General features: G+C 39.4%; 1 protein-coding gene across 2 annotated transcripts in view; it reads left to right on the top strand.

Annotated features, from left to right (window-relative positions):
- Positions 1-5,395: 5,395 nt before the first annotated feature.
- The window catches only part of CORIN (corin, serine peptidase), a 135,606-nt gene continuing 122,431 nt past the window's right edge, over positions 5,396-18,570 (top strand). The window contains exons 1-2 of one of the 2 annotated variants that reach the window (XM_089526965.1): positions 5,396-5,534; positions 13,898-14,317. In XM_089526965.1, the coding sequence (XP_089383091.1) occupies positions 5,414-5,534; positions 13,898-14,317 (541 nt within the window). In that variant the 5' untranslated portion in view covers positions 5,396-5,413. The remainder of the gene's footprint in view (positions 5,535-13,897; positions 14,318-18,570) is intronic. The other variant, XM_089526966.1, reaches the window with a different exon arrangement.

Genomic DNA, 18,570 nt, shown 5'->3' with positions numbered 1-18,570 from the left:
GAGTCCTTTAGCTGCAGTGCAAAGACAGCCCTGCTGTTGAAAAATAAAGATAACAAAAATAATTACCAGGGAGGATCTACATAACTTTGAATTAGACAATGAGGAAATTGAAATAGTCAAAGATTTCTTGTACCTGGGGTCAAACATTGCCCAGGATGGAGACTGCAGTCAAGAGATAAGAAGAAGACTAGGAATGGGAAGGGCAGCCATGAATGAGCTAGAGAAGATCCTAAAGAGTAAAGATATACAACTGAGCAACAAAGTTAGAATCACCCAAGCCAGTATTCCCAGTCGCTATGTATGGATGTAAGAGCTGGACTATGAAAAAAGCAGAAAAAAAGAAAACTCATTTGAGATGTGATGTTGGAGCAGAGAGCTGAGGATACCGTGGACAGCCAGAAAGACAAACAAATGGGTCCTTGAGCAAATCAGGCCAGAAATACCCCTGAAAGCCTAGATGATTAAATCAAGGCTCTCATACTTTGGCCACATAATGAGAAGGCATGATGACTCAGTAGAAAAGACAATAATGCTGGGAAAGATTGAGGGTAGAAGAAGGAGAGATAGATTGCACATCAGACAGCTAGTCTCAATTAGGGAGGACACAGGTATAAGGCTCCAGGAAATGAGAAGAGCAGTGGAGGAAAGGGAAACTTGGAGATGTCTCATTCATAGAGTTGCCCTGAGTTTAAGTTTACTCAAGGGCAGCTAACAACAACAAAGTTGCAGTAAGAGCATGTAGAATCTAACCACATTGACTATCAGTTAAATTCTAAGTTGTAGGAATATAATTTAAAAGCAATTAACAAGGTTGTCAAGTCGTGTCCAGCCATAGGGGGCAGTGCTCAAAGAGCCAGCATTGTCAGAGACTACTCTGTGATCATGTGGCCAGCATGACTGCACAGAACGCTGTTTACCTTCCCATTGGAGTGGTACCTATTTATCTACTTGCATTTGCATGCTTTCAAACTATTAGGTTGGCAGAAACTGGGATTAATGATGGGAGCTCACCCCATTATGCGGCACTTGGACCTCAAACTGCCAACCTGCCAATCTTGCAACCAACAGGGTCAGTGTCTTAACCACTTGAGCCACCACATTAACAGCAATTACACATCTGCAATATATAGATATACATATCAAGGAGAATTACTTCTGGGTAGATCTGTATCATATGTCGTTATGAAGCATTATTTATAGTACATTACCAACATTTAGCTGAAGTGGCAAGTTCTTTTTAGAAAGTAGAACAGATCAAGCCAGAACTTCTCCCTGGAAGCCAAGATGACTAAAATGAAGTTGTCATACTTCAGCCACACAATGAGAATGCAAGGGCTCATTAGAAAAGATAATGATGCTGAGGGAGGTGGAGGGAAGTAGAATGAGAGGAAGACCACATGCCAGATGGATAGACTCACTCAGGAAGGTCACAGGCCTGAGCCTACAGGACCTGAGCAGGGAACTAGAGGATAGGGGGCCTTGCACATTAGTAGTAAAAAAGGAAAGAAAAACAGCAAAAAAAGGAAATATAGAAACAGAATTTATTAGAAGTCCTGAAGACGTTGACCTGCATCCACCTTTTAGGAGCTTGCTCGCCTTTGCTCCCGTGATAAATATGGGATGTAACTTTGTGGATCTTTTCGCATTCATCTGTCATTGGGGAGTATGCTGCCCATTTGCAACCTGGGCTTCTGCCATATCTTTTCAAGAATGGGAAAAGATTCTTGAAAAGATGCGGGAGAAGCCCGGAGAACCTGGTTTGCAAACAGGCTATGTACTCCCTGGCGACGGGTGAATGCGATAAGATCCGTTCCTTAAAGTTACATCCCACAGCTATCGCTGGAGCAAAGCCAATGTGATAAACTCCTTAGTTTTGCATTATGTTTCATCAAGCAACAGAAACACAAAGGAACGTCTAAGGTTGGTTTGTATTTATATTTTTAGCATGACTTCTTTAGACTTTTTTTCCAAACTAAATGTTGCATGCCATCTTCAAGAATTAATTCATGTTTATCGTAAATATTTCAGTTTATAAAAGAATATCAAAGAATAACAACAATTTGGTTTTCATGGTTCTTACCATGAAACATTCAACAACATTTGAAGTTGTAGGAAATAATGGAGTTTACTAAGCCCTAGACTTTTCAATAAAATAACAGTGTTTTGTCTGTGAATTAGCGCTTCCAATTTTCCAGTCTCTTAAAAATGGCTCATCATTCATTTATTAGTTCAATTATGACAGGCAAACTGAAGCAATTAAATTGCCTGAAAAATTAATCGTTCGTGTCCTTTTATTGGTTTATAATGTATGAATCTGTCCATATGAATTTTCTTATTGTACTATTGAAGATTAATTTTAGCGATAGTCTTTTTTTTGCTTAATTTGATATGTTTAATTCTAATTTTAGAAGATTAATTTGGCTCTAGACAAAATGAAGAAACTGAGTTCTGAATAGTATCAAACATTGTTTCCTCCCTTATTGCATAAATGAAGTTATTTCTTCTGAAGTTAGTTCATCGACATTGCAGCCCACCCTGGATTATTTTTGAAGTGGCTTTGCTCATCTTGGAAGATGCTGATTTGTTTTGTTCAGTGTCAATAGTGGGACTGAGAGCTATGCAACGCCTCAGTGGGGTGTATCCATTACATCCATGTGGTGGTCTGCATTGCCCCAGATTATGCTAAAGCCACATGGTGTGCAACTGGTAACAATTTTTGACACAATCTACTGGTGGATCCTCTACAGTTAGGAAACAAAAGAATATATAAGCACCCTTGTAAAGCATGGAAATGTACCATTCCTATCCAGAATCTCAAAATATCTCAAAGTCCAGCAGCCCCCCCCCCCCACTTTAAAATGCCAGCAATTCAGCAATTCAGCAGTGAACCTTCCAGTAATTAAGGCTGTGTCCACCTCCTCCTCCATTTCATCTGTCATGTCGATTTGTAGGTTTTTGTGTGTGGAGAATACCAAGTTTCTCCCCCAAATCCATATCCCATACCAGGGGGCAAACCATCAGCAGCATGTCAAAGCAGCTTACCTGATAGGAACTTCTCCAGAGTTTCTTGCAACTCTCCTGTGTTTGATAATAGAGAAAGCCCCCCAGGAAAAGTTTCTCAGACTTGAAAATCCACATGAGTTTTAGGCATTTGTGTTGTATGTGGGCATTGGCATGATTTAATCCACCTCTTGATTCGAATCCAGGTGATAGAACACACACAAAAAAATATGGGAAAACAAGGTGTTTTTTTAAAACAAAGTTTGCAATAAAACTGTATTAGGCTGTATTCACACTGGAGAAATAATCCAGTTTAAGTGCCATGGCTCAGTGCTGTGGAATTCTGGGAATTGTAGTTTGTTGTGGCCATGGCACTTAAACCGGATTATTTCTCCAGTGTTAATACAGCCTTAATTTTACTCCAAGAAATAACTCTTGGACTATAAAAATATCTGAAACTGCCCCTGGATGAAATGACTGTTGTATGTGATGCAATGCTAAGAGCAGGATTCAACAGCATTTTTGTACAGAGTACTAAATCCATCTGATCTTGGAAGCTAAGCAGGGTCATTCAACTATTAGTTGAATGGGAGACTGCCAACAGATACCAGGTGCTATAGGGAGGAACTAGCAAAACCACCTCTCAGTATCCTTTGCCTAAGAAAACCCTATGATATTCATGGAGTTGCCAGAAGTTGATAGGTGACTCGGAGGCTCATACACAGACAGCTGCAGGATGACTAAAGAGCTTACCTACATCCTAGATATGGCTTTTGTAGGGAATCTGTCTGAAACTTAGGGGCTGTGCACACTGGCCATAAAGGCCAGCCTGGGGGCAGAGTTGAGGCGTGGTGTCCACATGACGCACACCTTGACTTTGCCCCAGGGTGGCGTGAAGCTACGCACTGCTCCGCATCATGGCGCTCCTCTGGTGTTGCATCCACATGATGCAGTGGCAAAGGAGTGCCTTAAAGCTGCAGTGCTGCGGCTCCTTTTTGCACCCTGAAAAGGCCAGATCAGGGCTGCAGCATACGGTTGCTGCAGCCCCGATCTGCCACAGCTGAAGGCTTTGTGTTGCTCTTGTTACTGTGTGCCTTTAACTCATTTCTGACTTATGGCAACTCTAAGGTGATCCTATCACGGGGTTCTCTTGGCAAGTTTCTTCATAGAGGGTTTGCCATTGCCATCCTGTGAGGCTGACAGAATTTGACTGGTTCAGTGGTCATTCAGTGGGTTTCATAGCTGAGCAGAGATTTGAACCCTGTTCTTCAGAGTCATAATCCAACACTCAAATCACTACACCATGTTGGCTCTCAGTGACCCTACCATATTTAGTTATGTTTTTGTTGTTGGACTTTAATGCTCTGAGTTGTTTGGGGGAATGCCTGGATTTTAAAGGAGTGCAATAGGTAGTAGAGTCATTCAACCTGCCAGTAGGGATTGGATAGAGTAAAGGGGGGAGGCACTGATTTTGGTTGGCATGTGGCTGGAACATGGCAAAATTAAATTGGATGAACTAAGTGGATTACTGTACACCCCTATTGCTGGGTTGTGTTACAAGACAGTCAGATGATATGGAACTGGATCTCTCAAAGGAAACCTCTATTTGTTTGGGATGGGCTTCTTTCTTTCTTTCTTTCTTTCTTTCTTTCTTTCTTCTTTCTTTCTTGTTTGAGTAGATTTTCTCTTTTTATCCTAATCACTGCCCTCATCTAGTGACTAGAGGTCAGTGTAATAGAAGCCTACTTTTATGTAAATGATTTACTTGGCTAAGAAGTTGAGTAATTGCTCACTGATGAGTTGCATTCAGGAGAGACACACAGTCTGGGACTAATAACTTTACTATTGAAATGATTTTATAAAAGACTGTGTTTATCCTAGAGCTGTAGAAAACACCCCAAGAACAAATATAGTTTTTTTTTAATATAAAAGGAACACAATAGATGCATTAAACACTTCTATTTTTTTAAAAAAATAAACATTTTAGGCCAGCTGTTCTAGTTTTTTTAAAAATTAAAAACAATATATATCTTGTTTTATGTTTACCTAAAATATTTTTCCTCTGTTAAAATGAAGCAGACTCAAAGCAATTCCAATGTGTATTTCCTTGTCTCATTTTAACCATACAATATTATTTCCGTACATTAATTTTATAAATAATATTTATTTTAATTTATTGTAGCCATTTATAAATTGCACTTTCATCTAGAAAATGAATTCTGGGTCACTAAACAAACAAATCTGAATTGCCCATATAATATTAAAATAACAACAATAATAACATTGTTTAATAAAGCATATTTGGATTTAGTGTCATTCTTATGTTATATCGTAGACATAGTTATTACTTTATGTCAGGAATTTTAATCTATGCATTTTTATGTTTCAGGTCCTTGCAACAGATGAAGACAATATGGAGGATGGCTGTTCTCAGAAACTGGCATCTGCCAAATATTTTCGACTTCTGATGCTAATATTGATTCCATGCATCTGTGCTCTTATACTTTTGCTGGTGATCCTTTTAACATTTGTTGGTAAGTATTATAGAGTGTGCATGACAAAGAGTGCATTGATAATGCAGACAGCACAGTTAAGAGTTCCTTTTTGCAAATTAAGAAAACTTTCGTGAACAATTAATTTTTATCCTAATAGCAAAGGATAATGTCATCTTAAGGGCTCTATGTGAAATCATAATCTTTCTAACCCCATGGATAGCTTTACAGTATATAATTGTATGATATCTGATCTTCACATTCAGGTGTTAAAGAACTATTGGAATGCAGTGAATTACCTGTACTGCAGTGGTTCCCAACCTTCCTAATGCTGCGACCCTTTGATACAGTTCCTCATGTTGTGGTGACCCAAACCCATGAAATTATTTTCATTGCTATTTCATAATTGTAATTAAATAGATGTTTTCCAGTGGTCTTAGGCGACCCCCATGAAAGGGTCATTCGACCTCCGAAGGGGTCCTGACCCACAGGTTGGGAACCACTGCTATACTGGGATGATTCAGACAGATTTAGTATTCATCTGAAATAAAGCAAGGGACTTTAGAGTATGTCTTACCTTCAAAATTTTCAGGAACAGTTGGGATATCTGAATGATCGCAACAGGCATATTCTGCTGATAGCAGCAGAAGTGGAGTTATTCAAATAGCATGTTCATCTGTGTCTTGTCTTTGCAAGTGGTTGTGTGTCCTATACTTTGTATTGTGAATACACACTGAGGTTGTGCAGCCTATACTTTCCAATGTGGCTGTGCATCCTATACTTTGCATTTTGGCTCTCTGCATTGTGTAATGGCACCTAGTCCTTGGCATGCATTATGAAATGTTGCTATTCTGCATAGGAGGTGTGCAACACTGCTGGGGCATATGTCTGCAAAAGGTTTTTATGATAGGCTAAGCTAAGGGGATGTTGATTTAAGGTCACTGTCTTCAAAAATGGGTACATTTCCATAAGCCGTGCATATAAAGAACACCTCCCCCCAGGTTTTATTCATTCATTGTGACATCCTAGCCCATGCAGCCATCAATTTTTTTAATAGTTTATCTATTTAGGGGCACTATCAAGAAGTATACACACAAATTGTCTATGAAACTTTTGCAGGAGGAGATGGGGAAGAAATCCTAATAAATTTATAGTTCTCCCTTAAAAAGTGCCAAGTACAAAAAAGTGCTTAAAAAGTGCCAAGTACAAAACCCCTGAATATTCTCTTTTGCTATTTTGCAAATTTCTTCTTCAAGGGCATGTCTATGGATCACATTTTCATTAAAACAAAACAAACAAACAAAAAAAACCCAGACCTCCTCCAACTACAGAGTAGTAGGCAAGTCTTTTTTTTTTAAACTCTTATATGGTAAAGATTGCTCTTGCACAAGAAACCCTGCACATATTTAAAATGTAATAGGTTTCATCCCCTTAGAAGTGGCCTTTAAATTTTATCCAATCATGTTGTTGTTAACTGCCCTCGAGTCGTCTCCAATTCATGGTGACCCCATGGATGAAACATCTCCAAGACTCCCTGTCCTCTACTGCTCTGCTTAGGTCCTGTAATTTTAGGCCTATGACCTTCTTGATTGAGTCTATTCATGTGGCATGCGGTCTTCCTCTCTTTTTACTACCTTTCTTAGTATTAGTGTCTTTTCTAATGAGTCTTGCCTTCGAATGATGTGGCCAAAGTATGACAGCCTCAGTTTGATCATCTTGGCTTCCAGGGAGATTTCTGACTTGATCTGCTCAAGGACCCATTTGTTTGTCTTTTTTGGCTGCCCATGCTATCCTCAGCACTCTTCTTCAGCACCACAGCTCAGATCAGTTGATTTTCCTCTTATCTGCTTTCTTCACTGTCCATCTCTCACATCTGTTCATGGTGATGGGGAATACAATGGCTTGGATTATTCTAACTTTAGTGTTCAGTTGTATATCTTTACTCCAAGAAATATTTATGGTTGTTCTTTGCTCTTTATATTGACTCTGCCTTATAGTGATCTTATCATAGGGGTTTATCAGCAAGATTTGTTCAGAGGGGGTTTGCCATTGCCTTCTCTGAAACAGGCAGTGTGACATACCCTAGGTCACCCACTGGGTTTCCACAGCTGGATGAGAATTTGAACTCTGGTCTCACAGTGTCCTGGTTCAACATTCAAATCACCATACCTTTTATTATCTATATCATGTTCAGATATGCATACTAAATACGATTTCTGCTATGAAATAACATGTTTACTTAGGACAATTACATAATATAAATTCTGACCACTTGAATAATAAACTTTTTATGAACTAACAATGCGGTTGCTTCCAGACTAGAAAAACCAGGGGGGAAATCGGTTTTGTTCATTTGTTCCCAAAGCCTCCCCTATCTATCAGAGAAACATGGAAACATTGGGGTGGGTGGGGGTGGGGTGGGGTAGGTGGGCAACCCAAACCTTGAATAATGATTTTTTTAAATTTAATTTTAATTTCCCCTAAAATTAATTCCAAAATTTATGTAACAGGAAGAATGTGAGGCAGTGCACACTATCTGCTCACTGCAATTCCTGGTGTTTCTGTTCTACTCAGTGTTTTTAATGAGAATGAATGCTTTGTATAGTGGACCTTTCCTATCTGTACAGATTTGGTTCTGGGACACCCCCCACTACAAATAGAGAGAAAAATATGGACACTCAAGCCCCATATTATTCAATGTGTGGAGACATGCGTGCATCCACATCAGCATGTCCACTTTCTATTCATAGGAAATTGCCTCTCCCCGAACGATTCAGGGATGCTGGAGGGGAGCTGACGATTCCCAGATGTTTAGGAAGCGGGTCAGGCTTACACACACACACTTCCTAAATAATGTAGCAGTGTTTTTACTAGCACTTAAGCGCTGGTCTGAAAATCTTACTGACTCTGACAACTGCAAGATTGGCAGTTAGGCAGTTTGAGACCCAAGTGCTGCATGATGGAGTGAGATCCCGTCACTAGACTCGGCTTCTGCCAACCTAGCAGTTCGAAAGTATGTAAAACTGCAAGTAGATAAATAGATACCACTTTGGTGGAAAGGTAACAGCATTCTGTGCAGTCATACTGAACGCATGACTACGGAGCCATCTTTGGCAATGTTGGCGCCCTCAGCTTGGTAACAGAGATGAGCACTGCCCCCTACAGTTGTACACGACTAGACAAGCATGTCAAAGGAAAAAAAACTTTATTTTTTATCTTAAGATATGGAAAAAACTCATCAGTTCAGCACTAACAGGTCTTCAAGAATTAGAGTCAGAAAAATTCAGAAATATTAAGCTAGAGTCATATTTTTTCTCTACAACACAGATTTTAAAAAGCATGGCACTAACATTCATAGGGATGTCTGACCAGCAGTATCTCTCTGCATGCAGCAACAATCCAATGCACTCACCAACCACAGTTACAACAGCCTACCACTGATACTTACCCTCTCCATTGAATAGACAGACACAGGCCACAGTGCAACCAGGCTCCCTCATGCCCACTCACAATATGCTCAGCCAGTCCACATGAAGAATAGCTCTCCATTCAAAAGAATCACTCTGTGGCACTCTTCTCAACTTCCAGATGCAAAGAGGGAGAAGGAGGGGGTAGCCAGTATTTAAATCAGCTTGGCACCATGATCTGTTTTACTAGCCTCTTAGCCAAGTGCCCAGCAAATGTGCCTCCTCCACTGAATGGGGAGAAGCAAATTTAGCATCTACATAAAATGGAAGTTCATGTTTAACCAGTGCTACTACTTCCATATCACAATTCAACCCAACTTTTTTGAAATTACTGTGTTGACTAAAAATCGAGTGTTTAGATTTATATTTAACTAGAAAAAAACCTGAAGAGGATTAAGATTATGTAAAATTGCCAAGTAGAAACAAGACTCAAAGTATGTTACTTCCTTTGACATTACATCTAGCCTGTAAATTCTCTGCTGTATTTCATTATGAAAGGAAAAATCTCACTGAGGGACACATAGTAAAGGTTGTCATAATTGAATTCAGACTCGTCTGCATAGGCCAATTAAACTGGTTTCTCTCTGTCCTCACCCTGACCTGTCTACACAATGCAGGGCCAAATCCCCAATTTAAATGTGGACTGTCTTTATGACATGAGGCCAATTCTGCACTGAATGGACCCTATCTCTGCCTTAATATGGTTTTTAAAAAATCATATTTTGCTCTGGATTTTGCAGGAAAATCCAGAACACTATGTAATGATGCTGAACAACTGTCTACATACTTGTCCCTGCTGTGTTTCTTGCCTGGTGCTGTTGCTGCTGGCATGAGTTGCCTCCTCTGAGATCACAGTGAGATGCCCTGCCATGTGATTGATCCTGGGCACCTAGTTTCCGACCTCAGAGGGAGAATTCACACCAATGGCAGGAGGTAGCACAGTGGGATGCATGTGTGTCTGGCATTGGTATGGAGTGTGGGGGTAATGGGAGGGAGAATCCAGGCAGTTCCAGAACAAGAATACTCTGGGAGCGGCCCAGAGTATTCTGACCAATGTACATATGCCTCCAGATAGAAAGGACACATGCACTGTTCCACTTAAGCCATTCAAACAAGGAAAAATATTATATTTGGACGTCACTAGACTGCAATGAATTGGAAATGTTCCCATTAAAAGATTTTTTTAATGCTACAAATCTGGTGTGTGTGTGTGTGTGTGTGTGTGTGTGTGTGTGTGTGTCAGACTGGACCCATGCCAGTATGAGATCTAAGTGACATAAGTAGCATGTGTGCTTTTTTTTGAAAAATAATCAGTGGTTTTTAATGCCAAAAGGGATAAATAATTGCTTTTTGTTGTTGGAGCAATATTTTTCCATAGTCATTCATCTTCACTCAGGGGCCCATAGGCATAATATTATAGTTTAAAGTGGTTTGTATGAGTGATTTCACTACTATTTCCTTTTTGATTTACAGTATCTTAAAATGAAACAAAACGGAGCAAGGGAGAGTGGGGAGAATGATAGAAAAAGAGAAAATCACAGAAATCTCTCTTTCTTTATTTGGAAGACAGGATACATAGGCTCTAGATATAGACCAAAATAATTAACTGGGGTGGGAAGGCAGGAATAGACTAGATGCTCTTGAGTTCTTCTTTTTAGGTTGATTTTCTTACCAGAGAAAGTGGAAAATTATCTCCATTCCCTTCCCCATTTTCTGTTTAGTGATGGTAGCAGATGTTGACAGCTGTCCCCACATATTACCTTCACTAAGTAACAAGTGACTAGAGGGAGTTTGGGAGGTAGGACAAGTAAAGAAGCTCAGCTTCCTCCTGCCTTTGTTTAATTTCATTTCATTTCAAGTATTTCTATCCCACTCTTCTGCCACAAACCACTTTGGAGTGGTTTCCAAAATGTTAACTACACAGTTCCCTACCCTCAGGCTTACAGTCTAAAAAGATATGACACAAAAGGAGAAGGGAATGGCAGTAAGAAGAGGATCACATCCAGCAGATACTGCTGATTCTCCTCTCCCTCCAAGGCCAGGGTGGCGGTAGGTGGAATGGAGGGAGGGCCTTTCATCTGTCTCTGGCCCTGCGCATGGTGGAGCTATGCCTGCCTCTTCTCTCCCTTTGTACTCCCAATAAGCTCCTCTTGGCTTGAATACTATACCTCCACTGAGGTCCCAAGTAATCTAGATACCTGCTTAGTGCTCTTCCTGTCAGCCAAATAATATGATTAAGTATCTTCTTCATACATAGCTGCAGTTATTAAAATTCTGCATGACTAAGAGGCTGTACAGACTGGTATTATACGCTGGCCTCGGGGCAGAGTGGGTGTGTGGCATTCACACGATGCACGCCCTGATGCTGCCCTAACATTGCCATCACAGCTTGTGCCCAACTGCATGGCGGGTGGCATCACAGCACTCCTTTGGTGCTGCATCCAGATGACGCAGCGGTAAAAGGAGCACTGGAAAGTGCCACAGTGGCAGCAAAGGCGACTTTTCCCCGGTGCAGAAAGGAGCAGTGCAAAAAGGCTGGATCGAGGTCATGACATGTAGTTGCTGTGGCCCTGATCTGGTGCTGAAAGGAAGCAGGCCACTCCAAAGGGGCGGTCTGTTTAGCCCCTTAGAAATGTTTTCTTATAATGTACTTGTAGTCATGTACTAAATGAAAGTTGTGAGGATTTTTGCACACTGGTCTTACCTGTTTTCTGTTTGTTAGTTGCTGAAGATTCAAACAGAGACTGTACTCACATAGTTGTACACATGTAGGCTCTTAGCACATGAAGAGAGAGCCCTTCTTTTGCAGAGTTCAGTGAGCAGAAACTGAGAAGAGCCTATGTGCATAGGCTATATTTTTTTGTCTGGATTTTTTGTCTGGGATTGGGAATAGGTATAATAAGATCCTCCTCATCTCCCGTGTAGTCAATGAACGAAGGAAAAGGACTGGAGAAGCAGCAGCAGTAATCACATTCTTGATTATGGAGAATGGGTTTAGGACATGGGAAGAGTATCTGCTTCTACACACATATAGGAATCAGTGAGAAAGAAAATAATTTTGTGCAGTAGGTTAGAAAGATATGGTAGCTCAGAACAACTCTCTTTCCTTCATGTCATCAGTGCTAACATGGGACAGTTGTGAAAGTCCAAAAATATTTTAGGCAAAAATTATTTTTCTTTTTAAAAATCTGTCAACATACCTTAGACAAATAAACACATGTATGGCTGTTAGCTTTCTTCCCATTTTGCTTACAGAATTGCCAATGCCTCTTCAAATATTAGTACCTCAAAAGTATGGCAAATCTGTCAGTATAATAGTTGACAGGGCATAGCTTTGAAATGAATGAGTTTCGGATCTGTATCTGATTTATATAGAAAACATACTATGTTTCAAGCAGTAGACCCTCTGCTTCCAATATCTATCCTCCTTCATTTAAAATAAGACTCTCACTTTTTTGTTATGAAAATGGTACTGCATTTTTGGCAATTATGTGACAGACAGAAACTCAACCGATGTAGTTTCCTGTATCTTTGCATCTCTATGCCAAAAAAGCTACTTTTGCTAATTCCCTTCTGCAATGCATCTGTTAAGCAGCTCTACTGGACAATGCAGATATTAAAACCTGATTTGGATTAACTCTGTCAGGTGTTCTTCTGTTATACTTCTTCTAGTTCATAATGGTTTTTCTATATACATAACAGAATTAAAAATAATAATAATGTTTTATTCATTTATTATAATATTAAGTACCTAAATAAAAGTACTAAATAAAAGTACTTTGCACTCAAAACTTATATAATGTCTTCTACTTTGTTAGCTTATAATTTAAAATAAATATTCAAAATAAACATGGAATTTAGTAAAAAATACCCATAATAAGAATAAGCAATTGATAGTGGATATGCTAGAAGTAAAGTGTATATTAAGCATTTAAAGATAATGATCATCCTGTAGTGAAAAAACAGTAATCAAATCCTAATTAAAGGTAAAATTAGTAAAATGTTCATAATTAGATGTGTATTTTTATTTTAATACCAATCATATTTCTGAATAATATATGTAGAAAGTATTTTTCTTTGAGAATAAACATTTATTTGCAGAAACGAAACATATGAGTTCCATTTGTAGCTAAAGGCTGTAGCTGTGTGAAAGAATAGCATGGAGCTGTGTTTTACAATTTGCTCCTACCATTTACGCAAAGAAACACTGCAGGCAATGAGAATCCCTCCTTATTCTCAAACACCCCCTTCTGTTCACCATGGAGATTGTTTACTATGTCGATCACAAGAAACTTGCAAGGCACAGAGTTGGAAGGCTTCATAAGAGTAAAGGAGGCATGCCTAGAAGCATTGTTTCCTCATGCCACCTATATGTGTATCAGTAGTCTCACACTGGTAGGTAGTGGTGTGGGGAACATAAATAAAATCCACATTGAGCCTTGTAGAATCCCTTTGCATTCAGAAAGTGCATCCACACTCAGATGGAGCAAACCTTCTGCATTAATTGGTTGGAAAAGTAGTATACTGTTCTAGAATGTGGACTTTATTTTTGAGAGAAAGTATTTTGAGTACCAAAATAGGAACTCACAAGGCTCACAATCTATTTATAAGGCTGAGCTTTAAATTGCACAATGCTTTATATAGAAAGCAATGTCTACTTTGTATTTAAATGTTATTACAGGAAAATATGCTTATATATTGAGCTTCAAAGGTTTTTTCTAAAGATACAACTGCCAATGTGAAGACTGGTAAATTATACAATGGATGGAATACTATTTCTAGCCACATATCAGTGGTGTTTACAATTTAACTCCCCCTGAAAACCTCTCATCTTCTTCTGCTTTATATTCATAATTTCCAGGTGCCTGTCTTTGTTTGCTCTTGTTAATTAATTTTGAAAGGTGGTCTGATTATGTTTTATTATTTTTTTCCATGCAGGGGTGTTGGGAAAAGCATGCTTTTATTCAAATGGAAGTGACTTATTTGGCACTGATGGTGGCACTGAGACACCTGGCACTCCTCTTCCAAACATGACAGGAAGTGGTTCAGTGGGCAACAAAAAACAGCCACCATCTTGGACAACAAACCCAATTTTTCATGTTGACCAAATACATAAGAACTTTAGTATACGTAAAGGAGCAACACAGGTTGTCTCTCAAACTCCAGCACTGAAAACTAGTCCTACTGATGAAAGAGTTTTGACCAAATCCCCTGGGGACACTTCCTGGTCATCGGCCAAAACAGACGAAACTCCATGGTCCACGGACATATCAATCAAAGTCGCAGACAAGACATCCTCTTTGCCTGTGCTAAAACCTACAAATCCACCTGCTGTGCATGGAATGAATATGAAAAAAAGTAAGTTTATATTTATATGGGGGGTTAATTCATTATGACTCAGGAAAGTTAAAATTACATGGTTACTACTGTAATGGGTGGCATGAATACTATGTAGTTTCAATGTAGCTTCCTTCACATATTTCTTTATTTGCTTATTTAATATTTTTTAAATCACCTTTCCTGTCATAAATATGTGAGGTGATTTACAGTAAAACCACAAAATGATAAAAACCCAAAACTGCAAAAACCTAAAATGAGGCAGATGAAGTAAAGACATTTCTTTACAAGAAAACACTCTACGTGCCCTTAACCAGTAAAATCTTCAAAAGCTATAATTTTTTCTAGCAGCTATCTAAGTGGAAGTAATAAGGAAACAAATCTAATCTCCCTGGAGAGAATGCTCATTAGATTCCAGGTGTTGCTGGTTCAGGTGTCTATATAAAATTGGATTTTTTTTTGGATTTTACATCGTTTTACACTTGCTTAACTTGAATCTCATTTGCCATTTTAAACCCTAAATTTGGATGGGCTTGAAAACAAAGAGGACATCAGGAGAGCTACAGTTTCTCAATACTCTTCAAAGATAGTCACATATACAATGGGTCCTCCTCTTACGTGGGGAACTGTTCCAGATCCCTCCGCATAGGGGGAAATCCGCATGTGCTGGAGCCCCTTTGCAAGTAATGGGGCTTGCGCTTGTGGTGCCCTGCGGCACAGTGGGGCATGCGCACCACGGGTACGTGCCCCATTACTTCTTCCAGGGACCATGAGGGGCTTTTCCGGCGCGGCTTTCAGTGTATGCTGAAAGCCACGTATGCTGCACCACATAAAATGCAGGCACCCTGTACTACACATAAGGTTGCCAGATTTAAAGGCCTAGTCCTGAGTCTCTAGTTTTCATCTCCAAGTGGGAGATGCCAATGTATATTCTCCATTTTTGGTGGATTCAGTTCCAGGCAAGAAGAAAAAGCTGTGTGCAAATCTTCAGTCCAGCTGGTAGAGCAGTGGCTTACTGCAGTTTTTGAGGTTAATTGATTTACTGTTGCAACTTGCAAAGACTCTCCAGAGGGTCTCTGTATTTTCTTAGGAGATTAGTGCACCAGCTTTCATTCCTGTGGTAGGCGCAGGATGTAAATTCACAGGGACAGATTGTATTGCACAGTTCTACCCCTGGGCAGTACTCATTCCATACCCGATCTGAGCTTCTCCTGGACCTTTTAAAGAATGTGATTTTCATATTCTTTAAAAGGTCCGGGAAAAGCCCGGATTTGATACAGGATGAGTATTGCTCTGGGATGGAGCTGTGCGATAAAATCTGTCCCTGTGAGTTTACATCCTGCTCCTAGTGCTAGAATGAAATCCAGTGTGCTAATCTTATTAGTTAGCTTCTTCTTGCCCTAACAATCATTGTGGTGCTAGGGCTCACTCTCCACTCTGTTCTTTATCCACTTTCTGCCTAAAAATAAGTAGATTAGATGAAAAATTTTCTCATCTCCCTAAGTAAGTGAGAAGGAATAATCTTCCCATTTCATTTTGATCTGGGAACAACCTTTCACACTGCTAATTTCCAAACACAAAGATATATTCTCTGTGTGTGTTTGGGTGCAAGTGTGTTTGAATGACAACCTGTGAACCACTGTGATTGGTACTTAATGCATAATGCTTAATGATATCACCAGGGAACATCCCTAGGTCTCAGGTTTTGGCTTGGAAGCCTCAGGCCTTGAGATGATCCTGAACTGGCTACCCTACACATTACATTTTTAAAAGCTTTTTGTTATGGTCTTTGGCTAGCCCAATAATGATTCAATACATCAATTAATCTGGACATATAGAATTTAAGGTGTGGGCCATATGGCCAAATCTGGAGTGTAGTCAAGATAACAAAAGTTATTAATGAAGAAGAATCTGCAAATAAGGAGAGATTGCAGCAGTTTATTTTTGCCTGAGCCTACTGAGAAGGGGAAGACTCTTGTCCCCAATTCTCCACTTCATCAATGAGTCCACTTGCAAACTACTGTTGCTTTTTGAACATTTGCATCAGCTGAAGTAAACTGATGATAAAGGGAGAAAGTGGGAAGATGAGAGAGAAACTGGAACATTTTAAAGGCAGCTGAAAAAGTGGAATGATAGAAGACTAATCAGAAGTGTTCCTGCCAAATTGGGAAAGTTGGAGGGTATGTGATTATTAGGGATGGTGACAGCCATTTTTTTTAATGAAAACGTTTTGAAAGGGAAGTTGGTATATAGCCCTCCATCATTTATATTCTTCACAACCCAACTTACCAGATCCTCTTTAGTATCTCTCCGAAGTCAAGATATGCATGGATCAAAGATAGTCAGCTGCACTCTGCTAAGCAATGTGTTGACGTCCTCAGGCAGAATATCATGAAACTCATCCATCAGTATTGGGTAGGATTTTTTTTATATCCCATACATTTTTTAATATCCCATACATTTCACAGTGTGGAGCCCATTTTGGAGTAGATATGAGCAATGTTGTCAGCAAATGCTCTGCAGACCTGTCACGGTGTTCCTCAGATAATTTCTCACAACTCCAAAGGACAGAATATACTAGCCTCTTTACTATCTGAAGTGACTATGCTGGGGAATACTGTACTGACGTATTCAAAGAGTGGAAAAGAAATGTCTTTGCTGTCATGGCTGCCTTGGAGAATTGGTCCAAAATATTATCTAGATGGTGTTTGATTAGACTGAACTTGAGCTTTTCTCCACTGTCACTCCATCCATCTGATTCAGGTTGCTCCACTGACCTAAGAAAATTGCAGTACCTGCACTCTTCATCCTGGAAGAGCACACATTGGAGCATTCACACAAGTTGCATGGGTCATCTCCTCATCAATCATTTTTTAGTAGTAGGAAGCTTACTTCCAGAACAATTAAAAATCCCCCTTGATCCATTCAAATAATGTTCAAGGGTGAACCTTTTTGAATACCTCCTGTTAATGCTGAGCTATTCATCGTTAAATTTATTTGTTTTAGGAAACTCAATGCAGTGTATGCCATCAATTAATAAGGTACATTAAACATGTTAAAATATATTCAGCATGTCATGTTGAAGCAATCAGCCTGTTCACTTGTTAAAGCAGTTTGTTTTTCCAAGTGCCTTGCTTCACTGGGAGTCTGCTGATCATGCAGTAAGTAGCTCCAAACCAATTAAAACCAATTTTACATAAAAGCTTATTAAAATCAGTGGAACCACTTGCTAATGAGTCTCATAGATTTAAACCCAGGTTTAGCTGAATGTATGCCTTTCTTTCTTAGTGCGCCCCCTCATATCAAAATTGTAGATTTCACTTTGATACAAGCCTAGGACATCCTTTCTGTTTCAGATAAACAATGAAATAAAAGTAGACTTAGACACATTGCACTAAAGCAGGCTTGGGGAGCCCTTTTCAAAATTCCAAGCTGGGAAGCATGTGAGCATCCGTATTCTTGCCATGGATGGGACATGGCCAAAACAAAATGGGCAGGACCAGATGTAGCCTTACCAATGTTCCTTGGTCCATAAGTATTCAGGCATGCAAAATCATGTTGATCTTAAAATGAGGGTTCCTGTGCCATGCAAAATTTGTCAGTTCGCAAATGTATGTCCTTGTGTGTCATGCAAAATTTTGCCAGTCTGCAGACATGAGCTTTGATTTGAGGTACAGCCTTGCAAGTCTGCAAATGGGTGTTCTTCTGCAAGACCCAACCTCCCTAGTCTGAAAATCTGAGCTCCTGTCTCAAGAAAAAACTTGTTAGTCTGCAAATGAGACCTCCAGATCCATGCAAAGCATTGCTAGTCTAGAAATGAAAACTCCTGTTCCATTGAAAACTCACCATAGCTTCAAACAGAACTTATTTAATCACAAAAATGCCTCAGGATTTAATTTAATCCTTGTATTCAATAACTAATCAGAGAGAAGGACAGAAGAAATGGCATGTTTCAGATGGGGAATCTCTGTGGGCTGAATTAGATCCACTGGCTGGAAAGTATATTTGTCAAGCAGCATATTTATTTGATTGAGAAATATTCTTCCATATCCTTTTTGTTTTATATATAAAATGGTATCTGTTGTGACACCATTTAAATAATCAGGACATGGAGATTGTCTTTCCTCCTTTTTTATACAAGAGAACCACATTTAAACCTTGATTTTGTTCCTGTGTTTTACAGAAAAGTTGGTTGAAAATGTTATTTAAAACCCACCAACAACAGATCATTGTTTTCTTTATGAGTGATTTATTTCTGATTTACTAATACAGTG

The sequence above is a fragment of the Sceloporus occidentalis genome, unplaced genomic scaffold, assembly GCF_023333645.1.
Source record: "Sceloporus occidentalis isolate IW3139 unplaced genomic scaffold, rSceOcc1.0.p SCAF_5, whole genome shotgun sequence".
Classification (NCBI taxonomy): domain Eukaryota; kingdom Metazoa; phylum Chordata; class Lepidosauria; order Squamata; family Phrynosomatidae; genus Sceloporus; species Sceloporus occidentalis.
The sequence above is the reverse complement of the archived record's forward strand: the minus strand, read 5'-3'. Positions and strand labels throughout refer to the sequence as shown.